Source organism: Elephas maximus, chromosome 14, assembly GCF_024166365.1.
Source record: "Elephas maximus indicus isolate mEleMax1 chromosome 14, mEleMax1 primary haplotype, whole genome shotgun sequence".
NCBI lineage: Eukaryota > Metazoa > Chordata > Mammalia > Proboscidea > Elephantidae > Elephas > Elephas maximus.
The window spans coordinates 95867496-95895453 of record NC_064832.1 but is presented as its reverse complement, the minus strand read 5'-3'; the positions used below and the strand labels follow the sequence as shown (position 1 = coordinate 95895453).

At 45.9% G+C, this 27958-nt stretch overlaps 1 protein-coding gene across 1 annotated transcript in view; it reads right to left on the bottom strand.

The window, feature by feature from the left end:
* The window catches only part of KL (klotho), a 34993-nt gene extending 7381 nt beyond the window's left edge, over positions 1 to 27612 (bottom strand). Inside the window, exons 1-3 of the mRNA XM_049853079.1 lie at positions 26791 to 27612; positions 5350 to 5860; positions 3892 to 4160 (exon numbers count right to left, since the gene is read on the bottom strand). Coding sequence (XP_049709036.1) covers positions 3892 to 4160; positions 5350 to 5860; positions 26791 to 27612 — 1602 coding nt within the window. The remainder of the gene's footprint in view (positions 1 to 3891; positions 4161 to 5349; positions 5861 to 26790) is intronic.
* Between the last annotated feature and the right edge of the window lie 346 nt (positions 27613 to 27958).

The window sequence follows — 27958 nt, the reverse complement described above, 5'->3', positions numbered from 1 at the left end:
TGTTTTTCTGATTTCCTTTTCATCGTTCTCTTTATTGGTATACAGGGATCCAACTGATTTTTTGTATGTTTATCTTTTATCTTGCTACTCTGCTGAATCTTTCTGTTTGTTCCAGTAGTTTTCTTGTGAAGTCTTTTGGGTTTTCTACGTATAGTATCATATCATCCACAAATAGGGACAGTTTAGCTTCTTCATTATCAATTTGAATGCCCTTTATTTCTTTTTCCTGCCTTATCGCTCTAGCTAGAACTTCCAGCACAATGTTAAATAGGAGTGGTGATAAAGGGCACCCTTGTCTTGTTCCTGTTCTCAAGGGGAATGTTTTAAGCCTCTCTCCATTAAGAATGATGTTGGCTGTTGCTTTTGTATAGATGCCCTTTATTATGTTCAGAAACTTCCCTTCTATACCTATTTTGTTGAGAGTTTTTATCAGGAATGAGTGTTGGACGTTTTCCAAATGCCTTTTCTGCATTGATTGATATGATCATGTGATCCTTTTCTTTCCTTTTATTTATGTGCTGGACTATGTCAATTGATTTTCTAATGTTGAGCCACCCTTGCATACCTGGTATGAATCATACTTGGTCGTGGTGTTATTATTTTTTTGATATGATGCTGAATTCTATTGGCTAGAATTTTGCTGAGAATTTTTGTGTCTGTATTCATGAGATATTGGTCTGTAGTTTTCTTTTTTTGTGGTGTCTTTGCCTGGTTTTGGTATCAGGGTTGTGTTGTACTGGCTTCATAGAATTAACTCAGAAGTGTCACTTGCTTTTTCTATGTTCTGAAGTAGTTTAAGAAGCACTGGTGTAAGTTCTTCTTTGAATGTTTGGTAGAATTCTCCAGTGAAGCCATCTGGGCCAGGACTTTTTGTTGTTGTTGTTGAAAGATTTTTTTATTGCCTTTTCAATCTCTTCTCTTGTTATGGGTCTGTTCAGATTTTCAACATCATTTTGTGTTAGTTTGGGTAAGTAGTGTGTTTCTAGAAATGTGTCTGTTTCTTCCAGGTTTCCAAATTTGTTGGAGTATAGTTTTTCATAATACTCTGTTATGACCCTTTTTATTTCAGTTGGGTCTGTTGTAATGTCCCCCATTTCATTTCTTATTTGAGTTATTTGCATCCTCTCCTGTTTTTCTTGTCAGTTTGGCCAGTGGTTTGTCAATTTTGTTGATCTAGGCTGTAATCTTTACAGGAGTAGGTACACAGGTCTTTCTTCTGACTGGTAGGTTCAAACCACCAAACTTTCAGTTAGCAGCTAAGCACGCACTAAATCGTTGTGCCACCAGCAGTCCTTGCAAAGACATGTACTCCTGTGTATATTAAGAGTTTGAAACACTGGCAGCAGAGGAAAAATGAGTTTTAATATAATGTATTAAAAATGTAGAGTATTGTTTGTAAATTTAAAAAACATAAAACACACACATATTAGAACTGACATAACAAAGAACTGGTACTGATCAATGAGGAAGTTAGCTGAGGAAGGACCCCACCAATATAATACAAAGCTCGAAGTGAAATCTGGAAGGAGAAAATAGCAATAGCAGCCAATTCCCACTAGGGAGCTTCTGGAGACATTTCCATCCACCTTGGGTTTGCAAGTAAATTAATTTTGTTTGGTAGGCTCTGCATGAGAGAACTGGCAAGCTCTGATAGGTGAAGGGTTGCTGTTTTTGGGGTGCCATTGAGATTCCCAGTGATTTCATGTGACAGAGTAGAACTGGCCCATAGGGTTTCCTAGGCTGTAATCTTTACAGAAGCACATCGCCAGGTCTTTCTCTTGTGGAGCCACGGGGCGGGTTTGAACCATCAACCTTTCAGTTAGCAGCTGAGTGCTTAACTACTGCACCACCAGAGCTCCTTGAATGACACAGCATGGAAAATGCAAATAAGAAATCTCTCTCTCTTTAAGTAATACTTGTGAGCACAGAATTTTACAATTTTAGAGATGACGGGGACTTTAACCAGTTGCCGTGGGGTCAGCTCCAACTCATGGCGACCCTATGTGTGTCAGAGAAGAACTGTGCCCCGTGGGTTCTCAGCGCCTGATTTTTCATAAGTAGATCATCAGGTCTTTCTTCTGAGGCACCTCTGGGTGGACCCAAACCACCAACTTTGCTGTTAGCAGCCCAGTGTGTTTACCTTTTGCACCACTCAGGGATTCCACTCTTCCAAGGGCTTCTTTTGAAACCCTCACTCGTCAAGCCAATGGATTGGCTAGAAGCACCCCACTGCTTGTCTGTGGGTACTGAATGCGGTCTCTGTTTTGGTCACGACTTTCATACTCAGACTCCATTCAACAGCACCCACTCCCACCCAACCTACCCTGCTTACCTACCACCAGGTGGTGGTTCATTCCATTCCATTATTTGTGATCCACTGTCTTCCCGCCAGCGACTCCTTTGCTCCTTTGAAGGCAGGAGCCCAATCATCCTCAGAGTGTTCCCTGCCAGCGCTCCCCTTATCTGAGCAGACCTAGCAACTAACCCTTGTACACACTTTTTGTTGTTGGTGTTGGGTGCCCCTGAGTCGGTTCTGACTCACAGCGATCCCATGTGACAGAGCAGAACCGCCCCACAGGGCTTCCTAGGCTCTGACCTTTACGGGAGCAGGTCACCAGGTCTTTCTCCCTCGGAGCCGCTGGGTGGGTTCTAACCGCCAACCTTTCCAATAGCAGCTGAGCACTTAACCACTGCACCACCAGGGCTCCTATTTAGTTGGTGTTAGGTGTAGTCGAGTCAGTTTCAACTCATAGTGACCCTATATACAAAAGAAGGAAACACCACCTGGTCCCGCACCATCCTCACAATGGTTGTTATGCCACTGTGTCAATCCATCTTGCTCAAGGCCTTCCTCTTTTTTGCTGACCCTCTTCTTTACCAAGCATGATGTCCTTCTCCAGGGACTGGACCCTCCTGATAACGTGGCCAAAGTAAGTGAGATGAAGTCTCACCATCCTCGCTTCTAAGGAGCATTCTGGCTGTATTTTTTCCAAGAAAAATTTGTTTGTTTTTCTGGCAGTCCTCGGTGTATTTACACTAGGCATCTAATAAATGCTTACTTATTCAGACTCTAGAAAACAAATCCCTTTAAAATTAGGAAAATTAAAAATGATATTGAGGGCTAACTACATAGGCTCTCGATAAATATTGGTTGACTGTGAAGAACTTCCACACTGTTTCACAACGACTGGAACAAGGGTGTTGATTCCTGACGTGTTTCTGAAGCTCAGTGCATTCTCGGTTTTGCATCCAGGGGGCTCTGCCTCCTGTTCCTGCTTCAATCTCAGGAGCTCCAGTGGAAACTCGCACACTTTGGAGTTCTGTGAATATCCTGTCCATCGAAGAACTCAACTGCTTTAAAAAGGCTTAAAAACCACTATATAAGCGAGAGTATTTTATCTTTTTACTTTCTTTAAAAGAAAAAAAAAAGTCACTGTTGAGTCAACTCTGACTCATAGTGACCCTATAGGGTAGATTAGAACTGCCCCATAGGGTTTCCAAGGCTGTAATCTCTCTTTACAGAAGCAGACTGCCATATCTCTCTCCCAAGGAGCAGTGGGTGGGCTCAAACCACTGACCTGTTGATCGCCAGCCACGCGTTTAGCCACTGTACCACCAGGGCTTGTTACTTTCTTACCAGACCTTAGATATTCATATATTTTAAATTTCTTTCCCTTCGGATCTGATTTAGAGTGCAAGATGTAGCTAGGAAGATTTTTGGAGAGAAGGGTGCCACATTCCAAATGGTTTGCTCAATGTGCTCATTAAGAGCCACGTTCTGCCCAAAGACTTAACCACGTGGCATGACACCCAGCCTCATGAGGACGCATTACCATACCTACTAGTGGTGGGACACGTGAGACTGCTGAAGGGTTTTGTCAGCCGACTTACTTGCACGTGGTTATCAACAATCCCCCATGCAAAGTCACAGGGAAATGTCCCTTCTAGGGGTTGGTTTTCAGGTAAAGGCGGGAAGCCATTTTTCTCTATCAGTTTTTGGTAGAACAAGGCTGAAGACTTGGGCCACAGCTTCTTATCCTGGCTTAGAAAATCAACATAGAAGAGCCCACGTCTGACGCTGTACCCTCTGTGCCACTCGAAGCCATCCATGAGCGACCACGCAGTGTACCCGATGACATTGACCCCATCCAGTCTGATGGCTGCAAAGGGAAGAAAGGACAAGAACAACATGACCCTTCACTGCGCATTCACCTCATGATTCAAGAGCATTTGAGGGTTTTACTACTTATTGAAATAAATTAAACATCACATTTATTGTTTGGCAAATCAAGAGTTTTTTCTCATACACAAAAGCTCTAACCAAACCTAATCTACAAATAAATATTTTTTAAAAATAAGCTTATCTCAGTTTGCTTAGCAGTCCCTGGGTGATGGAAACGGTTAAGCACTTGTCAACCAACCAATTTGACGGTTCAAATCCACCCAGAAGTGCCTCGAATGAACTTCTGACAGGTTACACCATTGAAAACCCTTATGGGGTACAGCTGTACTCTGAACCACTCGGGGTCTCCACGAGTCAGAATTGACTCGATGGAGCTGGTTTAAAGATAAGCTTATCTCCAGTATGTTTTTATTTTGATTCCCCAGCACCAAGACTGGATAATTCTTTATTTCCAGTGTGTGCCCCTCAGGGGCAGGAAAGATGTCTTGTTCCAGTTTCTATCCTAGGCACCTAGCTTTGTGCCTGATGCAATAAATGAATAAAGTCTTTAAAAGCATGAAATGTTTACTTTTTTCCCTAGAAAATGTGGATATTTTTCTTTAAAACGTGTTTGTGTTCAGTAAAAGCAGTAAGAACTCAAAGACATATACAAAGAGCTAGATAATCTTGGGATTTATTTTATGCTTAACAATCTGAAAGTCTAGATTAGTAACTCTGAAAGTCAAGTAATTTCACATATTATAACCCAGTTTCTCTATTTACAAAATGAGTTTTAAAAATTGATTTTAGTTCCTCAAGGCCCCAAGTTAGAAAGGTATTAAGAAAAAAAAAATTGTCATTGAGTCGATTCCAACTCATAGCCACCCTGTAGGACAGAGTAGTTTCCAAGGCTGTCATCTTTACGGAAGCAGACTGGCACATCTTTCTTCAGTGGAGCAGCCGATGGGTTCAAACCACCAACTTCCAATTAGCAGCTGAGTGCCTAACCACTGTACTACCAGGGCACCTTAGAAAGGTATTACATAAATGCATTCCTGCTATTGCCAAAATGAATTTCTACGTTATTATTAGACAATACAAATGCATACAGTTGATTATAGATAATCCTAATGATTGCTATTCCAGTGGGTTTTGGCAGGACATTAGAATTCTAGCTGCAGTCCTACCTTTCAAGGTTTCCATTATGAACTTTTTGAGGTAATACATAGATTTGGCATCATCTCTCTTGGTGGTCCCCGAGACAAACCAGCCATTTTCCACAATAAATATTGGAGGGTGGTTATATTCAAGGTCTATCCAGAAAAGCAGCTGCCTCAGGCTGGGGGATTCTAACTGCCGGAACTTCATGTGAGGGTCCAACAGCTGGAAACTCAAGGTAGGTCCAAAGGAAAGAGCAAAGAAGTCAGCTGTCCCCTTCACGAACTTTCTCTCAGATTCGGTAAACTCAGGCAGAAGAGATGAAAGGTTACTCCTCATACTCTCAGGGTAGTCACCGTCAATAAATACGGGTTTCGCAAACCAGCCGAGTACAAAGTCCAGAGATTTCTGGCATTCTTTGATGCCATGATCAGTCATTCTTCGAGGACTGATCCAGTGAGAGCTTAGGGCGATGGACACCTGGCCTCCTTGAGTTGGACGGAAAGAAGTATTGTACAGATGCCAGACTTTGGCATGAGCCTACAAAGAGAAAAACCACGGTGAATTGTCTCTGATTGAGACTAAAAATGTAACACACACTGAATTGAGGTCAATCTGTTTCTCATCACATAACCTAATAACTAAAGCCACAATAAACAGAGCTCTGCTGCTAACTTAGAGGTTGGCGGTTTGAACCCACCCAGCCACTTCGTGGGAGAAAGACCTGGCAGATCCATTCCCGTAACAGTTATGACCTAGAAAACTCTATGGGGCAGTTCTGCGCTGGCACATGGGGGTTGCTATGAGTCAGAATCGGCTTGACAGCAACAGGTTAGAGAACCTCAAAATGTAAAAATCAATTAGAACCAATAAATTATTTTAGAGATAGATAACTCCCACCAAAACCATGACTAGAATGATTCCTGCCAGTGAAAAAAAACATGTGAATTTCTGTGTTGGGTGTGTGTAGTTATTATTCACATTTTGAGAAGTTCATGAAATAAGAATTTGTTAAAATATCTTACTATTTAATTGACTTTGGATTATGTGCTTTTTAATTAATGGATTAAAAAAAAAATCCCACATCTGTGAAGACACCAGGAATTTCTAAGTAGAATTATATTTTTTTTATCCTAAGACCTGGGGAGTTTTCCAATTTGACTCAAGTTGTCAGAGTCAATTATATTTTCTATTCTTCTCTCATAACTAAAATTCTAACACATGGCCTCACGATCTTTGTTCTTCCCTAAGAAGACTTAGCTCCAGGAATTAAAGAACCAGCTCCGATATTTAGCCTTGGCCCATGCTCCAGAGCTCCCCATCATTGTTGGCTGCCTGCAGGACCAGCATTCAGGCTACAAACCAGAGCAGAAAACACCAACAGTGCTGCCGCTGTGAGCAGATCAGGGCTCCCTGTTTAGCCAGCACTCAGCCAGGAGTTTCCTACAGCCACGAAAAGTGTTTGCACCCATAAAAGCAGAGATACGCTCCCATAAAATCTTACTTTCAATGTCTTGTTTTCATTTATTTCCTTTTTATCTAAAAGAATAGTAAGGGTCATAGTTTGTTCTCCCCTATTTGAACCAAGTTGCTCTTTACCTTCAAATTCCTTGATTTGCTCTCCCTATTTTTCTACAAAGCAGCCCTGGTGGCACAGCGGTTAATTGCTTGGCTGCTAACTGAAAGGTCGGCGGTTCAAACCCACCAGTTGCTCCGAAGGAGACAGCTGTGGTAGTCTGCTTCTGTAAAGATTACAGCCTTGGAAACCCTATGGGGAAGTTCTACTCTGTCCTACAGGGTGGCTATGAGTCAAAATTGACTGGATGGCCACAGGTTTGGTTTGGTTTTTATTTTTCTACAAGGAGCCCCTGTGTGGCACAAATGGTTACGTGCTAGACTATCAACTCAAAGGTTGGTGGTTCGAACTCACCCAGAGGCACCCTGGAAGAAAGGCCTGGTGGTCGGCTCCAGAAAGATCACACATGTGGTCCCCATGAGTTGGAATCCACTTGATGGCAACTGTTTGTTTTTTAAAGTTTTCTACAAATACAAGTGCTACTTATCAGCCTATTTTTTCCCTAGCATATCCTCTTTGGAAACTCGATTTGCATTCTTTGTTTACTCCTTCTGTTCTCCAAGATGATCATGCCAATTTTCACTCCAATCCCTGGGCCTGAAGAAGCTCTTTCCCTTGGAATGCCAAATACCATCTTCATTTTTCCTAAGTATTTTTCTTGTGTCTCATTGCAGTGCTGGCATCCAAAAATGGCCTCATCACCATTCTGATGAGTTTGGCCAAACATGTCAATGGGATAAAATATTTTATGCCTAAATTTCATTTTTAGTTTCTTAATGAGTATCTGCTATTGTTGAGCACGGTCAAGTTGATTCCAACCAACTCATAGCGACCCCACATGACAGAGAACAGCCCCATATGGTTTTCTTTATGTATTCTGATATTGAATATACCATGGACCGCCAGAAGAACGAGTAAGTCTGTCTTGGAAGAAATACAGCCAGAGTACTCCTTGGAAGTGAGAATGGTGAGACTTCATCTCATGTACTTCGGACATGCTCTCAGGAGGGATGAGTCCATGGAAGAAGACACGCTTGGTAAAGTAGAGGGTCAGCAAAAATGAGTAAGACCCTCAACAAGCAAAGAATGATATGTTTATCAGAAGAACAGTGGCATTTGCCTATGTGCTCTGTAGGTTCTAGCTTTGTGGTATCTCCTATCCCTTCTCTTGCTTCCTCACCACGAGCACTTATTAGTCCCTCTTTCTCCAGTGACAGGAAATCTCATGATGTTGTTTAAGAGAAAAACAGGAAAGAAAAGGAATGTCCAGGCTGGTACTCAGGAATTCACCTCTTGGGACTCACCACCAAAGCACTGTCTTAACTTGGCCCAGTTTGAAGTGATAAGGACACTAGGTCATGAAATCATCAGGGCGGTCATTTCCTAAATATAAAAGTCACCCCTCTGTAAATCAAAAGTTGGGATGTGGGACAGGGGAGGGGTCAGATAGGAGTTGGAGCAATCCAAGAACTTCCTAATAGGGTAAATTTTCAGATTGCTGAAGTAAGACTTATAAAATAGAATTGTTTATCATCATGGACCACTCTACTAATCTTGAATACTTTGATGTGGCTCGGTCATGAACCACTCTGGCTTGGTCATGAGCCACTCTTTTAACCTTGAGTACTTTGACCTGGCTTGGTCATGGGTCACTATTCTGAGTACTCTGACCTTGCTTGGTCATGGAACACTCTTCTAACTACGGGTACTTTGACGTGACTCAGTCATGGACCACTCTTCTAACCTTGGGTACTTTGACATGGCTTGGTCATGGACCACTCTTCTAACCTTGGGTACTTTGACATGGCTTGGTCATGGACCACTCTTCTAACCTTGGTTACTTCATGTGGCTTGGTCATGCACCACTCTTCTAATCTTGACTACTCTGACATGGCTCAGTCATGGACCATTCTTTTAATCTTGAGTACTCTGACATGGCTTGGTCATGGACCACTTTTCTAACCTTGGGTACTTTACATGGCTCGGTCATTGACCACTCTTCTAACCTTGAGTACTCTGACATGGCTCAGTCACGGACCACTACTCTAACCTTGAGTACTCTGACGTGACTCAGTCGTGGGCCACTATTCTAAGCTGAGTACTCTGACCTGGCACGGTCATGGACCACTCTTCTAACTTTGGCTACTTTGACATGGCTCAGTCATGGACCACTCTTCTAACTTTGGATTCTTTGACATCGCTCGGTCATGGGCCACTGTTCTAACTTTGGTTGCTTTGATGTGGCTCAGTCATGGACCACTCTTCTAACCTTGAGTACTCTGATGTGACTCAGGAAATGTTTTGTAAGGAAATGACAAATGGCCTGGGCCATAGGGAAGTGTCCATGTGGTCTTTGATGTCAGATAAAATTCCTGCCTCTTCACATCTTATTTGTGTGTTCGTGGCCATGGTTACTTAGCCTAGGCAAGCCAAACTCTCCTGTGTCTCTTCCTAGGACTGTCGTGAGGAGTAAATGAGATCATTTATGTAAAACACCTAGCACAGAATTTGCATACAGTAGAGTCTCCATGAATGATTACTCCTTCTCACTCAAAAGTATGAGTAGACCAAAAGATAAGAGCATTCTGGCAACAGAGACACCACCCGGAGGGTTCAGCCCACAGCAGCTGTCAATGTCATGGGTATGACCTGGGGTTTGGAGTAGAAAAGACTGGGGTTTGGGTCCCAACAACCTCTCTATGACCAGTGTGGTGGTGTTGTTAGGTGCCATGGAGTCAATGTCTACTCATGGCAACCCCGTGTGATACAGCAGAACTTCCCCATAGGGTTTTCTAGGTTGTAATCTTTATGGGAGAAGATCAACAGGTCTTTTTCCAAGAGAGTCACTGGGTGGGTTCAAACCACCAACCTTTCAGTAAGCAGGCAAGTACTTAACCATTGCACCAGCAGGGCTCCTTGTTACCAGTGTGAGCCACAGTTATTTATCTGTACAAAGGGGAATAATATCTCTTTTGTAATAGGAACATGATGGGTATTCAGTGATATGATGCAGGTGAAAGTGCCTGTTAAGTAGTTAATGATTTTAAACCAAAAAAACCTATCGCTGTCGAGTCGATTCCAACCCTTAGCAACCCATTAGTATAAATGTGCAGCACTGGAAGGCACCTGGGGTATCATTGGTTTAACCATTCACTCCACGCCAAACCCCCTCTTCATCTGTTGACTGCTATGTTTTTGTTGTTAGGTGCCGTCAAGTCGATTCCGACTCATAGGGAACCCACATGACCAAGTAGAACTGCCCAAAGGGTTTCTCAGGTGGTAATCCTTATGGAATCAGATTGCCAGGTCTTTCTCCCACAGAGCCTCTGGTTGGGTTTGAACCATCAACTTTTCAGTTAACAGCTGAGTGCTTAACCATTGCACCACTAGGGCTCCTTGACTGCTCTGTAGAGCAGCCTGTTTCAGTGGTCATCTGTGTGCAGCATCTCCTCCAGGACGTCCCTCGCCACACCCAGGTCCTCCTCTCTAAGCTGCCTCTTCCTCCTCCAGGCACCCTCAGAGTCTTACACACACCTTATAACATCACTCAGTGTATGTCAAAATAGCACCTCCCTCACCAGACTGAGCTTCCCAAGGAGTTTCCTTTCCCCTTCTCTGGCATACGGAGGACCCCACTGTCTGTAAAACCGAACTGAACTCTGCCTTCCCACCTCCTCACGAGGCAGTTCAATCCATTTTCCGGTGGGTAGATTTGAATCAATCAAATACTATGAGGCATCCTCAAGAGCAAAAGAGAAAGAAGGAAACCAAAGTCTCAGAGAAGAAAATGGTCTACAGAGCGAACAGCCTACACAAGCCACAGCTTCGGCTACTCTGAGACCAGAAGAACTAGATGGTGCCCGGCTACAACTACCAACTGTTCTGATCAGAGCCACAATAAATGGACCCTGATAGAATGGAGAAAATTGTGGAATGAAACTCAAATTCTTTAGGGGTGGGAAAAAAAAAAAAAAAACAGATTTACTGGACCACTTGAGACCAGAGGACTCCCTGAGACTACTGCCCCGGGATGCTCTTTAAACCCTGAACAAAACTATCCCCTGAGATCACCTTGTAGTGAATAACAGATTGGCACGCAAAATAAAGGATATCACCTCTGAATACGGTGCTCCATTAAAAAACCATCTATAAGAGACCAAAAGGTCAACAATTACTCTAAAGCAAAATGAGAAGACAAGGGGAAAGGGAAACTAGAGTACTGGAAATGGAACAACCAGAACACAATTAAAGAGAATGTTGACTTGTGAAAAATGTAACTAACGTTACTGAATGATTTGTGGAGAAATTGTTAAATGAGAAACTAATTTGCCACGTAAACTTTGACCAAAAACACATAAAAATATATATATTATAAGGCAGGGTGTGGGACAGGCCACCACTTAGGATGTTGCAACAGGCAAGGAAAAATAATGAAAAGATACGGTCTTGTGTTACTTTCTAATTATTTCACGTACGTTAATCTTATAAACTTGTTGTCTTAAGACTGAGATTTAATAAAGGTATTAAGAAGGATTTAGGGAAATGAGGATATGAACAAGAATGTTTATCTCAATATTACTTACAACAGGAAAACATTGAAAACGATTGAAATGTCCAATCTTCAGCTGCATTTACGCCCATACACTGTGTTGGCTTGTGCATTACCACGATGCTGGAAGGTATACAACCAGTATTTCAAATACTGGCAGGGTCACTCATGGTGGACAGGTTTCAGTGGAGCTTCCAGACTAAGACAGACTAGGAAGAAAGGCCTGTCCACTTGTTTCCAAAAATTAGCCAATGAAAACCTTATGGAGCATGACAGAATAGCGTCTGACTAGCTTGCTTTGGACACGCCATCAGGAGGAATCAATCCCTGGAGAAGGACATCATGTTTGGTGAAGTAGAGGGCCAGCAAGGGCGTGGGAGACCCTCGGTGAGATGGATCGGCACAACAGCCTCAACAGTGGACTCGAATATGCTAGTGACCATGAGGATGACATAGGACCAGGCAACGTTTTGTTCTGTCATACATAGGGTCACCATGACTAAAGAAATACTACTGTTGTTGTGTGCTGTCAAGTCAATTCCAACAGTGGTCCTGAAGGACAGAGTAGAACTGCCCTACTGGGTTTCCAAGGCTGTAATCTTTAGGGAAGCAGACTGCCACATCTTTCTCCCGCAGAGTGGCTAGTGGCTTTGAACCGCCAACTTTTTGGTTAGCAGCTGAGCCCTTAACCACTGTGCCACCAGGGCTCCTTAGAAATACTACTTCCCAGGCATTATAACTAATGCAGAAGAATGTTCGTTGTCATGTAACCAATGTTTATAAAATACTGACTGAACAAAAAACGGTTTTAAAACAGATCGACAGCACTTTTAATAAAGAAAAATATGTGCTTAAAGATCTGGGAGTGTTTATAACTTGTTCTAAGAGATTTTGGGGTAAGATTATAGGCAGTACTATTCTCTTCATTTTGCTCATCTATGCTTCATCTCCCGTCATACATATACATTGCTTTGGAGAGAGGAAAAAATTAAAACTCGAAAAAGGAAAATGGCTCATTGCAGTTGGATGGGCAGGCCCTGCTTGACCTGTCCATGGTGGGTATAGAGCGCTCCGATCTACCACTGAGCCGCCGCCGCTCCGTAAAATATCTATTCCATGTGTGTCCACAGCTGGCCTCTCTCAGTGAACTTAGCTATATTTCGCTGGACTTATTTAACTGACTCGACGACACTAGGTGGTTTTGTTTAGATGGTAGGTGTTGGAGGACGTGGATCAGGCCTTTTGTCTCTGTGTCCTCAGATTCCAGCAAAATATCTGAGACAGGGTAAGTGTGTAATACACAGACGTGGAGGACTGAAGGTGGGCAGTAAGAACCGGGTCACAGGGTCCGGGGCAGAGGGAACCCTTTGTCAAGCAGAAAAATTCTCTATCATTGGTAGCTTCACTCTGTTTTACTTCCGAGACCTTGAAATATGGAACTTTCGGTCAAACACCAGTAAAGGAATACGTGATGGGGTTTGCCACGGGGAGCGCTGAGGACACTGCTGTCTTCTCTCCCGGTGGGTTAATGATGCAATCTGGGGCTCAGCCCAGGCTGCTTTGTGATGCCCTCCTCGCTTCCTCCCCAGCATCTATTTAGACCTCGTGATCTGGGGTCCGAAAAATCTAGATAGAATGAATACAGTCTTTCTTATCCATTCTGCCAATCAGCTGAGCAGTTGCCATCGTGACAATTCCAACTCAGCACAACCCCACGGCGACCTACGCGTGTCAGAGCAGAGCTGTGCCCCGTCACGGCGACCTACGTATGTCAGAGCAGAAGTGTGCTCCGCAGGACTTTCGATGGCTGACTTTTTTGAAGGAAATCATCAGGGCTTTCTGCGAGGTGCCCCTGAGCAGAGTCAAGCCTCCAGTTTTTCAGTTAGCAGCTTAGTGCCTTAACTATTTTCAGCCCCCAAGGACTCCTGCTAACCAGCTGTTGCTGGGTGCCACAGAGTCAATTCCGACTCCTAGCAACCTCATGAGACAAAGGAGAACTGCCCCATAGGGTTTCCTAGGGCTGTAATCTTTACCGGAGCAGGTCTCCAGGTCTTTCTCTTGAGGAGCGGCTGGCGGGTTCAAACCACTGACCTTTCTGTTCGCAGCTGAGTGCTTAACCACTGGGACACCAGGGCTCCTTAACATACGGAAAACACTTGAAACTGTGACTGGCACATTGTTGTCATTGTTGTTAGGTATCATCGAGTCGATTCTGACTCATAGCAACCCCATATGACAGAGTAGAACTTCCCATAGAGCTTTCTAGCTGTAGTCCTTACGGGAGCAGATTGCCAGGTCTTTCTCCCATGGAGCCGCTGGGTGGGTTTGAACCACCAACTTTTCGGTTAGCATCTGAGCACTTAACTATGGTACCACCAGACTCCTTTATGAGGATTCAATAAACCAATAAATGGAATGTTCTTGGAATTGTAACTGGCATGTTATTGTTTACTTTTCAGGTATGGCAGGAGTGTAATTTAATTTATGGTTTTTAAAAGATGGCCAGCTGCTACGTGGAGAGTAGACCCTCGGAAGGCAGGATGAAAGCAGGAGAGTTGTTGCTGTCATTCAAAGACGGCCATGGTTTAGGCCAGGAGCCCTGGTGGCACAGTGGTTAAAGTGCTTGGCTGCGAACCAAACGGTTCCAACCCACCAGCTGCTCCACAGCTGTTCTACTCTGTTCTATAGGGTCGCTATGAGTTGGAATTGACTCAGTGGCAACACGTTTGGTTTTGGTTTGGTTACATGATGAGAATGGGTCATATTTACACCGTCATTACAGGCACGGTCAGCAGCACTTGCTGATGGGTTGGATGTTACAAGCAGCATCAAAGGACAACTCAGAAAGCAAAAAATAAGGGACTGAGGAAGGGAAGGGATGAAGGGTCAAGCTCTGTCCTGACCGTGTATCTGATTTCCCAGTGGAGATGCTGGTCGGCAGCTGAGTAGGAGTCTAACACTGGAGCAGACACGCTGGCATTAATAATCACTCACACACATTTCAGTGGCAACAATGCACCTTTTGTTATCATTCCTTAAATTTTTAAAAATTTGAAATGCAATAATTCTTAAGGGATTAATATAATCCTGCAAATATCTTAATTACATTTACTAAGCCCAGTGGTAAAAGAACTGAAGTGAAGCTCAAAAAAAGAAAAGAATTCAAATGGCTCCTTTGTGTCTACTCCCCCCTCGGTAAGAGCCCTCAGGATACTAAGTTAGTTGTAAGTTAAAGGTGCACTCTTTTGGAAAACATCAAAGGTCTAGAAGAATTTCGCAGCATTGCAGGTTCATTGTTTTTTCTTTCTGGTCTCGGTTCACCACAGCTTCAAGAACAGGTATCACAATCATATAACGACTGGTTGCTGGGTGCCATTGAGTCGACTCTGACTCATAGTGCCCCCCGGTGACAGAGCAGAGCCTCCCCGTGGGGTTTCCTAGGTTGTAACCTTTACGGGAGCAGATTGCCAGGTCTTTCTTCTGTTGGAGCCGCTGGGTGGGTTCAAACCACCAACCTTTCGGTGAGCAGCCAAGTGCTTAACCGTTGTGCCAGGAAGGCACTTACTGTGTTGTTAGGTGCTGTCAAGTTGACTCCGACTCTTGGCTATGCCACGCGACAGAGCAGAGCTGCGCCCCGCAGGGTTTCCTAGGCTGCCATCTTTACGGAGGCAGATCTCCAGGTCCTTCTCCCAAGGAGCCACTGGGTGAGGGCTGCTTCCCAGCAAATCCCTATCCGGTGTCGTCACACAAGTGTGCCCACTAGCGTAGTGCCCATGGTTTGGGACCAGTTGATTCCTCTTGCTCCCATCCGGATTTCTTGGTGGTTTATGCCCTGCAGTCCATTCTGATAGAATTTCAAGCAGCCATCCACGAAACAACCATCAAATATAACACGCAATTTTTCAAAAATAGTCATCTACACAGGATACAGGAAGGGATAATGAAATAGGGGCCATTAATACAATCAGTCTAATCCCATTGTAACTGACTCGATCGAGGCAATAAAAGGGGACATATTAGAGCTGACGGCTCATATGTAATACAAAACCAGACTGAAAAATGAGTCTGCCTGGAGAGGTGGCATGGCTGCTGCCTTCAGCCAGACTTCTTCTTTCTCAGGATCCGGAGGCTCAAAAGTTCGCAGATTTTTGAAAGTGACTGGTTTCAGGGTTTTTTTTAGGATCCCTGATGAAGCAATGGTTAAGCATTAGGCTGCTAACCGAAAGGTCAGCAGTTCAACGGGAGAAACACCTGGCCATCTGCTCCTGTAAAGTTGACAGCCCAGGAAACCCTATGCGGCAGTCCTACTCTGCCACATGAGGTCGCTGTGAGTCGGAATCAACTCGATGGCGCCCCAAAACAGCTTCGGTTTGATAAATGGCTTAGTTCTCATGCTAAGAAATTTAGTCTCTATGCAACAAATATTTACTAAACACCTACTATGTGTTCAGGCCCATACCTGCTGGGAATGAGTAAATTCACAAAATCTCTGCCCTCACGGGGCTTCAGGGTATGCCATTACTTCTCGTTGTTGTGTTGGGTGCTGTCAAGTCCATTCCAACTCATGGTGACCCCATGTGACAGAGCAGAACGGCCCCATAGGGCTTCCTAAGCTGTAATCCTTCTGGGAGCATATCACCAGGTCTTTCTCCCTGGAAGCCACATATATAACTTTACTTACTGCATATATAACATGGAAAGAAAAACATACCTCCATATTCTCCCAAAAAGAAAATACAGCGTCATCCCAACATGAAGACTTTTCCACCCAGGCCAATCCACTGGTGTGTTAAAGGTCGTAACGTTTAATTCAGGTTTCTAGGAAGGTATTCAGGGTGAACCTTAATTCCTGCTGCATATATGTTGCTAAAGCTCTTTATTATTCAGTCCTAAAGGACTAAGAAAGAGCCCTAGTGGAGCAGTGGTTGAGAGCTCAGTTGATAACCAAAGGGTTGCCAGTTCGAACCCATCCAGCAGCTTTGCAGGAGAAAGAACCTGGTGATCTCCCATAAGGATTACAGCCTAGGAACCCCTATGGGACAGTTGTACTCTGTCGCATGGGGTCTCTATGAGTCGGAATTGACTCAACAGCAATGGATTTTGGAAAGAACTAAATTTGAGATTAGATCTCCTCTAGAACTCACAAGAAATTCTAGCATCCACTAGTTTTGAGAAATGGACAATAATATAATAGGTTTATTAAGCATCTACTTGCTTGCTGAAAGCAAAGAGGACTTGAAGCACTTACTGATAAAGATCAAAGACTATAGCCTTCAGTAAGGATTATACCGCAACATAAGGAAAACAAAAATCTTCACAATTGGACTAATAAGCAACATCATTATAAATGGAGAAACTACTGAAGTTGTCAAGGATTTCATTTTACTTGGATACACAATCAATACCCATGAAAACAGCAGTCGAGAAATCAAATAACATACTGCATTGGATAAATCCGCTGCGAAAGATCCCTTTAAATTGTTAAAAAGCAGAGATGTCACTTTGCGGACTGAGGTGTGCCTGACACAAGCCAAGGTATTTTCAGTCGCCTAAGATTCTGTTCTATAGGGTCGCTATCAGTTGGAATCGACTCAATGGCAGTGGTGGTTAGCGGGAAGACGCATGCGAAAGCTGGACAATGAATACAGAAGACCAAAGAAGAACTGACGCCTTTGAATTGTGGTGTTGGCTAAGGATATTGAATATACCATGGACTTCCGACTCGATGGCACTGGGTTTGGTTTGGTTTTTGGTTTTCCACAAGAGTGAACAAATCTGTCTTGGAAGAAGTACAGCCAGACTGCTCCTTAGAAATGAGGATGGTGAGACTTCGTCCCATGCACTTTGAACATGTTATCAGGAGACACCAGTGCCTGGAGAAGGACACCATGCTTGGTAAGGTAGAGGATCAGTGAAAAAGAGGAAGACCCTCAATGAGATGGATTGACGCAGTGGCTGCCACAATGGGCTCAAGCGTAACAAGGATTGTGAGGATGGTGCAGGACTGGGCAGTGTTTTGTTCTGTTGTACATTGGGTCACTATGAGTCAGAACTGACTTGATGGCACCTAACAACAACAAGCATTTACTGTGTACTTAGCCCTGGTGGCACTGTGGTTAACCTTCCCCTGCTAACCGAAAGGTGGGCAGTTTGAACCCACTCCACTGGAGAGAGACCTGGTGATCTACCCCCATAAAGACTGCAGCCTTGGAAATGCCTTAGGGCATTTCACATGGGGTCATTGTTGGTCATTGTTGGTCAGAATCCACCGGATGGCAACGAGTTTGGTGTTTGGTTTGTGCACTGACTATCATACTAGGTTCTAGGATGTTGAACACGAATAAAGTACAAAAGCTGCTCTCATGAAACACTCAGTGTTACGCGGTAGTTTCCGGGGAAAGCTGTGAAGGTAAAAGAAGATTGGATCCTTTTCTACTTCAAGCTGAATGACTCAAGCCAGAGCAAAGAGACATCTTCCCTGAGAGTCTTCTGCTGGAGGCAAGAGTCACTCCCTCCCTGGAGCTGAAGGAAATGAATGTGGAGTTGCTGACAAGGTAAGGACCCTCTGCAGGTGGAGGGAAAGGAGCCAAGCTGAGTACTGTGTGTGTGTGTGTGTGCATGTGGTATATAGTATGTGTGGTGTGTATGTGCTAGTGGGGAGCCAAGCTGAGTACTCTGTGTATGTGTGTGTGTGTGCGTGCAGTATACATGTGTACACGTGGTATATAGTATGTGTGTGGTGTGTATGTGCTAGTGGTTTGTGTACAAGTAGTGTGCATGTGTGGTGTACGTGTGTGCAGTAGTGTGTGTGTGTGGTCCGTAGTGTGTGTGTGCAGGTGGTTTGGGCCTGACTAGTGTGTGTGTGCTTATGGCATGTGTGGTGTGTGTGTGTGTATGCAGGTGGTCTGGGTGTGATGTGTGTGTGGTGTAATGGAGAAAGAAGAGGGCCCTCTTTGATGGGTTTCACTCTTACAACTAAGCAGAATAAAGCCCAAGGTTGGTTTTCAAAATCATCCAGTTGGTTCCGATTCACGGTGACCCCGTGTGTTGCAGAACTGTGCAATAGGGTCTTCATGGCTGTGGCCTTTCGGAAGTAGATCCTCAGGCATTTCTCCCGAGGTGCCTCTCTGTGGGTTTGAACCTCCAACATTTCGCTTAGCAGCTGCATGCTATACCATTTGCACTACCTAGGGACTCACCCTTACAACCAGGCAAAGTCCGGAAGCCCTGGGGCACTTCTATTCTGTGTGTGACTCTCGTGTCCCTCTAATAAGTTCTCCTTTCCTCCAAGTTAGTCATTTCAAGCATTAAAGACAAGTCAGCTCTGCTTCATGGCGACACCACGTGTGCACGTAGAGCTGTGCTGCCTAGAACGCTCAAGGCTGTGATGTTTCAGAAGCAGGTTGCCAGGCCTTTCTTCTGATTTGCAAGCATAGGCTTCTTTAATACATGCATAACCAAACTGATGACTCTACAAAAATTCACTCAGCTAAAAGACAAACAAAACACCAAACGAAACCAGCTGCCATTGAGTTGATCCTGGGTCATGGTGACCATTTGTTGCAGAGTAAAAACCCATAGGGTTTTTATGGCTGCGACCTTTCAGAGTTAGATTGTCAGGACGTTCTTCCAAGGTGCTACCGGAGGGTTTGAACCTCCATCCTTTCAGTTAGCAGCCAAGCGCTTAACTGTTTACGCCACCCAGGGTCTCACTCTTACAACTGGGCAGAATAAAGGCCAAGGTTGATTTTTAAAAATCATGTTGAATTTTGGAGTTGTCATTTGAGAAGGTTTTGTCTGGACTTTTCCAAAGCAGGTTACATAAAAGACCTTATTCATTTGTTTTTAATTAAAAACTTCCTTCAAAATGAAATAAAAATGTTTTCATAACTCACTTTGGATAAATACACCAGTAAAGGACAGATTAAGCTTCGTGCCTCATTAATTTATCCACACAGAACTAATCAAATTCAGTCGAATCAAATCATTCTATTTAACACTAAATCCCACTGCCCAAAAATCCTTCCAAATTGTGGGTGCTGTGTTGTTAACAAAATATCCAGCTTGTAACCTGAATTCGTCTAGTCCGTTAATCACAGCCTTATTATTCGAGACACGGAGGGGTTCAGTTTCTGGTTTGTGTGTGTCTGTTTTTCTAATATCAGCAAAATTCCCCATGAGGGGACAGTTAGGGAGACGTGTCGCTAGATGAGAAGACAAGAGGATGAGGGGCGCAGATAAGTGATATATTTGCAAGGTCAGCAAGCATGTCCCGTGGTCCCTCAGCCACCGCAATCGCCAAAGTAACCCGATAGCACCCTCAGGATTTCAGTTCCGCAATGCTCTCTGATTCCAACAAAAATGAGAAAAATGTGTTTTTTCCATAATGGTCCCCTTGACTTTTTAAATGTTCTCCCTGTGCCTCACAAGGAGCCCTGGTGGTGCAACGGTGAAGCACTCGGCTCCTAAACAAAAGATTGGCGGTTCGAACCCACTCAGCCGCTCCGAGGAGGAAAGACCCGGTGATCTGCTCCATAAAGATGACAGCCTAGGAAACCCTGCGGGGCTACACCTGTGGAGCAGCGAGTGGCGGGAAGTCAGTCTGTACCCTGTCCCCGTTCCCGTTTTGCCTTCGTGGCAGCAGCTGCTCCACAGTCATAAGTCAGGGTGTTTCATGCCACAGGCCCCAGTCGTGAAATAGGTGCCTGGCAGCCCCGGCAAGTTTAAAAACTGAAACGAAATACGACAGATGAGAAAGCCCCAGGGCGCACTTCATAGCCAGCGACCTGGAGTCAGCTCTGACTCACGGCGCCCACGTGGGTCAGAGCAGAACTGTGCCCCAGAGGGTTTTCAACGCCTGATTTTTCAGACGTAGGTCACCAGGCCTTTCTTCTGAGGAGCCTCTGGGTGAACTCGCATCTCCAATCTTTCGGCTGGCAGCCGAGCGCGTTAGCCATCTACACCACGCAAGGGAGGACACTGCGTACAGTAAGGGCAAATATTATGTCTTGAAACATTTGTTTCAGCTGTGTGTGTGCCAAGATGTATAATGTCTTTCTTACTGTGGTGAAGGTCAAGAAAGTTTGAAAGTCACTCGTCTAAGTCAGGGATATTTTTATTCAGCAAGCACTTACTGACCACCTACTATATGCCTGGTACGGTTCTAGTGCTTTGGGGTAGAGCAGTGAACAAATCAGACAAAAATCCCTACCCTCATGAAGCTTACATTTTAGCAGAGGGAGGGATAACGAACAACAAACCCAACAAATAAATAACTTATAAAGTATGCTTGTTGTTGTCTTCATTAGGCGCCATCAAGTCAATTCTGACTCACAGCGATCCCATGTGACAGACTAGAACTGCCCCATAGGGTTTCCTAGGCTGTAATCTTTACCGGAGAGCCCTGGTGGCACAGCCCTGGTTAAGAGCTCGGCTGCTAACCAAAAGGTCAGCAGTTCAAATGCACCAGATGCTCCTTGAAAGCCCCCTGGTTCTACTCCGTCCTGTGGGGTCACTATGAGTTGGAACTGACTTGACGGCATCTAACAACAACAATAATCTTTACCAGAGCAGATTGCCAGGTCTTTCTCTTGAGGATCCGCTGGGTGGGTCTGAACCACTGACCTTTTGGTTAGTAGGCGAGGGCTTCTGTGAATATGCTAGGAGATGATGAGTGCCATGGAAATGTGGAACAGGGTAAGGGACAACCACGAGCCGAGGAGAAGCGGCATGTTGTTTGTTTGTGGTGGTGCTCACTGAATTTTTCTTTTCCTTTCGTTAAACACACTATGGTTGTCATCTTTTTATTCGCAACTCTACAGACAAAATTCACGTGTTCCTACCAGACAAGATTTGTTTGCATTGCCATCAATTTTCTACAAATTAACATGTACCCTTACAGATTTTAATATACCCTAATCCACAGGAACCAGAGACCTACATCATCCTGAGACCAGAAGAACTAGATGGTGCCCGGCCACAACCGATGACTGCCCTGACAGGGAGCACAACAGAGAACCCCTGAGGGAGCAGGAGATCAGTGGGATGCAGACCCCAAATTCTCATAAAAAGACCAGACTTAATGGTCTGACTGCGACTAGAGGAGTCCCGGCGGTCATGGTCCCCAAACCTTCTGTTGGCACAGGATGGGAACTCATCAGACATGAAAGGGACTGGTCAGCGGGTGGGAGAGAGATGCTGATGAAGAGTGAGCTACTTGTATCAGGTGGACACTTGAGACTGTGTTGGCATCTCCTGTCTGGAGGGGGGATGGGAGGACAGAGAGAGTGGGAAACTGGCAAAATTGTCACGAAAGGAGAGACTGGAAGGGCTGACTCATTAGGGGGAGAGCAAGTGGGAGTACGGAGTAAGGTGTAAATAAACTTATATGTGACAGTCTGACTTGATTTGTAAACGTTCACTTGAAGCTCAATAAAAATTTAAAAAAAAAAAAAACCCTAATCCAGAGTCAAAGGCAGTTGAACGGCACAAACAGTTAAGTGCTTAACGACTAGCCTGAAAGGTTGGCGGTTCAAACCCACTCAGAGGTGCCTCAGAAGAGAGGCCTGGCAGCCTGCTTCTGAAAGGTGACAACCTTGAAAGCCTATGGAGCAGTTCTACTCTGCACATGGGGTCGCCGGGAGTCGGAATCACCTGAGGGCGACAGCAGCAGCAGCAGCACAGTCAACGGTAAACGGAACGAAAGCTCACCTTCCAGCCCCAGCCACTCCCTTCCCAAGAAGCAGAGTCACGTGAGCCCAGGGGCCTGCTCCTCAGCCTCGGTGTGGAAGGGCAGCAGCAATCCCCCCACCCAGCCCCAGGTCTAGGGAAACCTGTCCTTCTGGTCCCCCTTTGTGACCATAAATCACCTCCGAAGGGTGTTCTTCACCAAAACACTGGTCTCCCGGTGCTCGGGCCTGACTGATTTGCCAACGTGCAGCCAGAGGTGTTAATTAACACACATAAACCTCCTGGCCTTCAGTGCTGAGCAACTTCTAAATCCAAAGAATTAACTTCTGTCTGGGGATTTCAGAAGGAACCTCAAATTGCATTTTCAATAGCTTACATTATGCCAGAGATTTTTTGTTTTTAATTGTTCTTGTTCTATTCTGAGGCTAGAAAATCAGACCCAAGAAATTCTTCCCGGGTTCCACTTGTAATACCTAGAAATTTGGGTGAATCCCTCTCTCCCCACTGGTCCCCAAATCGGCACGCGTTCCTGGGCAGCCAAGAATAACTCTCTTAGGCTGGGCGGCACGGGGAAGCAGTTTCAAACAGGGCTGCCCAGGTGTGCTTCATGGAGAAAGTGCCTTCTGATCCAAAACGGAAAGGAGATGGGTAGCTCGTTCTGTGGCTATGGGGGTAGGACGGGTGGGAAGAACATTCCAGGCAGAGACAAGTGTTAGTAACAAGGCCCCCAAGGAGTTGTGTAATAGGTATATTCACAACAACAACAAAAAACAGCAGCTGCTGAGGCTGCCTGTGTACAACCAAACACCTCATGGGATTTAATTTCTTGGTTTGGAGGTTTAGGGTCATGGTTTCATGGAACATCCCAGTTAGTTAGTCTAATATTGTGTTCAGTACTTCTGTTCTACCTCCTAGTTTGTTGTCTAGTGCCTAGGATCCTAAATGCTTGCAAGCAGCCCTCAACGTATGACAATTGGTCTCTATTTGCCTGTAACAACAGAGGAAGGAGGAGGTCAGGAATAGAAGGAGGATATGGAATGTGTGGCTAATTGCCTCCATCAACAACTGCTTCCTTTGTCAAGAGACCAGGAGAGCTGGATGGTATTCAGCTACCATTACTGAATGTTTTGATCGAATATTTTGTAGAAGAATTCTGATCAAAAAGGGGAAAACGCAGAACGGAATTTCAAATATTCATGGAATTCAGACTTTCTGGAGCCACTGAGGCTGCGTGAACCCCTAAAACTCCTGCCCTGAGAAAATCTGTAAACCTTAAACCTAAAATATTTCCTGAAGCCTTCTTAAGATCAAACAATAGTTTAGCTTAACTAACAAAATGTCTATCTTGACCATTGTGCTCTTTTAAGAACTATCCATATGGGATCAAATTGACAACAGCGACTGAAAAGGTTAATAGGAAGATTAGGGGGCAGTGAGTTCCTGTCAATGGCGGAGGAACAACTGGGAAAAGGAGGGTGAGGATGGTTGCCCAACTAGAAGAATGTCACCAACTCCACGGAGTTGTACAGGTAGAAATTGTTGAATTGGTGTCTGTTCTGTTGTGAATATTCTCAATAACAACAACAAATTTAAAAACAATAAATCCCCCAAGGAACAACAGGAAGACTGTCACTTTGGCTAGAATCCCGGGAGTGAGGGCTGGCCATAGCCAGAGTTGAGGCCAAATTTGTTACAAATGCCTCTGAGGGTGGCTCCAGGGTAAGGACCAGCAGCAGTAACAGTGGCCTGATCCTTTTCTCCCTCTCTCTCTCACACACAAAACATACACATGCACATACACACGCACATACACACACACACACATGCCATTTTGTGTCAAGGCTCACCAAGTACCTAAAAAACCCATTGCAATTGAGTCGATTCTGACTCATAGCAACCCTATAGGACAGAGGAGTACTGCCCCATAAAGGCCCCGTTTCCCCAGGGGCTCTCCTCAGCCCATGTGTAAATTAAGGGAAGCACAGAAAAGGGTGGGAGAGAGGCCTTGGCCAGCTTCCACCTTCACCAGGATGGGATCCCCGAGGGCCAAGGAATGTGCTAGACGCTGATGATACCTGTCAATGTAAAGGGCCAGGGCTCTGCCAGGCTGAGACGTCGTCTTACCAGACTCTGCAGAATATGCTTTACCTTTTCAAAGAAGCTCAAAACATCCCCCATCACACACCGCCCCCAAACACATCAAAAAAGAACACTGAAGACAGAATGAAAACATCTCGCACAACAAAATTAAGAAGTCTTCTCTGACAATGGCAACTTACTTCTTCATAAGCTACAAGAATGACTAAATTTCAAGCCCAAAGACACATGAAAGCAAAATTAATATTTTACAGCAACTAACATTTTGTGTGCGGCATCAGCAAAAACCAGGTGTCCATCTGTTACTAATTTCTTAGGAATACAAAGTCCGGTGCATTTCTGGGAAGGATGGTGAGCGTTTGGCAAAATTTTGGGTAAGGACTCAAAAATATAACTGAAAAGTTAATCGGGGCTGAGGATGCGCATAAGAACCCCAAGCTCGTTGATTATTTAAAATGTCAGAATACCAGATAGCTCAGGCACTCCAAATTCCTTATCGTATGCATGAAGTGATCACAGAAGGCACTAGAAAAACAACTGTCTTCTTTTGTAAACATACAGGGTTTATTATATACACCATAAAAATAGAGTGCGTATTATTTAAATCTGAAGTACTAATTTTGCAGGAATGGTCCATTAGGACCTCCAGGTGGTCCACAAATCACTTATTAGTGTCTGGTAAGAATTGATAAAAGGAGCCCTGGTGACGCAGTGGTTAAGCACTCGGCTGCTAACCGAAAGGTCAGTGGTTTGAACCCACCAGCCCCTGCTCAGGAGGTCTGCTCCCATAAAGACTGTAGCCTTGGAAACCCTACGGGGCAGTCCTACTCCATCCTATGGGGTCTCTGGGTTTCTAAATGGATAATTTCCTTGTGCTTTTCTTCGAAAGCTGGGCAGGTTCTTCCCCTAGTGTTTCTGTCACCAACCATAAACAGGTAGGTGGTTTTTAGGGTCTTTTGATCCTTGAAATATTCACAGACTGAAAAAGTTTTTAGACATTACTCTAAAGTACTCTTATAAAAAGGTATGCATCAGAGTAAAATCACTAAAATGACAATTTGTCAAAGAAACCCAACAGGCTTCTGTGACTGGTGGTAGCAAACAAGCTTTGTGGAGCTGACAGGAAATCTAATTTAGCCCTTATAACCATGTTATCAGCACTTAACATTTACCAACCAGCTCCAGGCATTAAGCCAACTCAATAACCCAGTACTGTTCTGTTTCAATTTTCTACGGCTTCAATTAAAAGCATTTAGACGTAGTCTTTGTCTTGAATTTGTTCAAAATATGTGGTTTAATCCTAAATTTAAAAATAGGTCTTTCAGTAGGCCCACAGTCCACCAAAATACGGTAAAAGAGGTGTACATTTAAACACTTTTATTAAAATGTTTCCACGTGTACATAAAATATTTTATCGTGATCCAAAAATCTGTAGAAACTGACCCAACCACCGACATCATTATAAAGGAACGCCCCAAACAGGTGAGACCTAATTTTGAACACTAAGAAAAGGGAAGAAAAGAGAAAGACATCTTTTCAGAGCAACTTGACTGTGGCATATCGGTACGTCCTACCGTCCAAATTTAGGGAACCTGTTGTTAAAATTAGTTGTCAGGCTAATAATCTCATAAAGTACGGACCCTTTCAACTGGAGAGAGCACTGTGGACTTTGGGATGGTAACACACAATCTGTGTCACCCTGAAGTTGTTTCTGTATTTTTATGCCCAGCTTTGTTGAGGATTGTGGAAGAGACCTTCGTACCAGCGATGACTGGGTAAGGTTGGCCGATGCCGTAGGGACTCTACACTCTACCGTAGAACCAACTTCCAAAGACAGCTTAAGTCAAGTCAGTTCAAGCCCCGCTCTACAGGATATGCACTTTCCCCCTCCCCCAACTTTTTACTCCGGAGAAAAAATTGGGGGAGGGGGAAGTGAACTCTTGGAAAATGCGTAAAAAGAGGAAACATTATAAAGAACACCATATACTGCCCAACCTTCCTCCTTCGGCAACTGGCAACACATTTTTGCCAGTCTTATTCTGGAGATGCGCTGTGGACACGTTCACCGTGGATGGAGTGTGAACTTGTGCCGCAAGCAAGACAGACCTTACTGAACTCCTACATGGCACAAGCTCTGGCCCAGGGCAAAGCTACCTGCGTGGCTTCGGACAGACGCGTTTCCTTCCTCCACCCTCGTCACTCTCCCCTCGCTACCTCTGTGAATTCGCCCGCCCTGACCTCTAAGAATAATCCCTCCACACCCCATGGAAAAGAGCTCCCTTTTCCCTCAGAGAAACGGGTGATTCCTGTTTCTTACTGACGCAGGGGCCCTAGGGGACACTCACTCGCGAGCGCCCTGAAGATTCTCCCTCCCGTTTCCAGTTCCACGCCTTCCAAGGGAAGTCCAAACTGCCCAGTTGCCCCGGCGGTGGGAGCCCAGAGGGAACCTCTCAAACGCTTTCAAAGGAGGCCTCCTCTGGGCTCGCGGGGAGATCTGGGCGCCCCATGGCACGCGCGCCTCCGCTCCTCCGCGCGCCCTCCGCGGCCCCTTGCACTCACCAGGAGGAGGTTGTGCGCCACCAGGTACCCAAGCCGCGCGCTGCCCCGGACGCCGGGAGCCAGGCGTCCGGTGGCGTAGCCGTGCCAAGCCACCACGTAGGGGTTGTCGATGGTGATCCAGTGCTTGACCTGGCCGCCGAAGTGGCGGAAGCAGAGTTCGGCGTAGTCCCTGAAGAGGTCCGCCAGGGCGCGGTTGGCCCAGCCGCCATAGGCGTCCTGCAGGCGCTGGGGCAGGTCCCAGTGGTACAGAGTGACCACGGGCTGCACGCCCAGCTCCCGAAGCCGCTCCAGCAGGCGCCGGTAGTACCGCAGCCCCTCTCGGTTGGGGGCGCTCGCGCTGCCATTGGGGAGGACCCGGGCCCAGGAGATGGAGAAGCGGTAGTGGGTGACCCCGAGTTCGCGCAGCCCCTCCGTGTCGCGGAAAACATTGTTGTAGCTGTCGCTGGCCACGTCCCCGGTGGCGGGCGGGGAGGACGACGGGGCGCCCGTCGGCCGGCCAGCGAGCGGAGGGTCGCGCGGGAGCCCTGGGGGGTGGTGGGTGAAGGTATCCCAGATGGACGCGCCTTTGCCGTGCTGCTGCCACCCGCCCTCGGTCTGGTAGGCGGCGCTGCCCACGGCCCAGAGGAAGCCGTCGGGGAAGGCGTCGTGCAGCAGGCCGGCCGCCTCGGGTGTCTGGGGGCGCGCGAAACGGGCCCAGGTCCGCACACCGTCGCCGGGCTCGGCGCGCAGGCGGCCGCCCAGGGTCAGCAGCAGGAGCAGCAGCGGAGACAGCGGCCGGGGGCGGCGCGGCGGGGCGCGCGGATAGAGGGCGCGGGCGGGCATGCTGCGCGGAGCCGGGCGCTGGCAGCGCCGCGCGCGCCCTTTATCCGCGCGCCCCGCCCCCGTGGGCAATCATTACCCGGACCAGGGGCGGGGGCGCACCCGGCGAGCGGGCCCGGGAGCGGCGCGCACTAGGCGAGGTGAGGGTGCCGCTTCGGACTTGGGCGCACCGGCCCATGCCGGTCCTGCTCCTGGAGCCGCAGAGAGGACGACAGGGCAGCCCTGAAGTTCTCTGCGTGCGCCTGCTCTTCCATCCACGCGCCCTCCGGGGAGAAGAGGAGGGAAGCAGCTGAGCAGTTTCCGCACAGTCCGACGCGGGGTTTCTGCCTGGCCGCCGGAAAACCCCTGA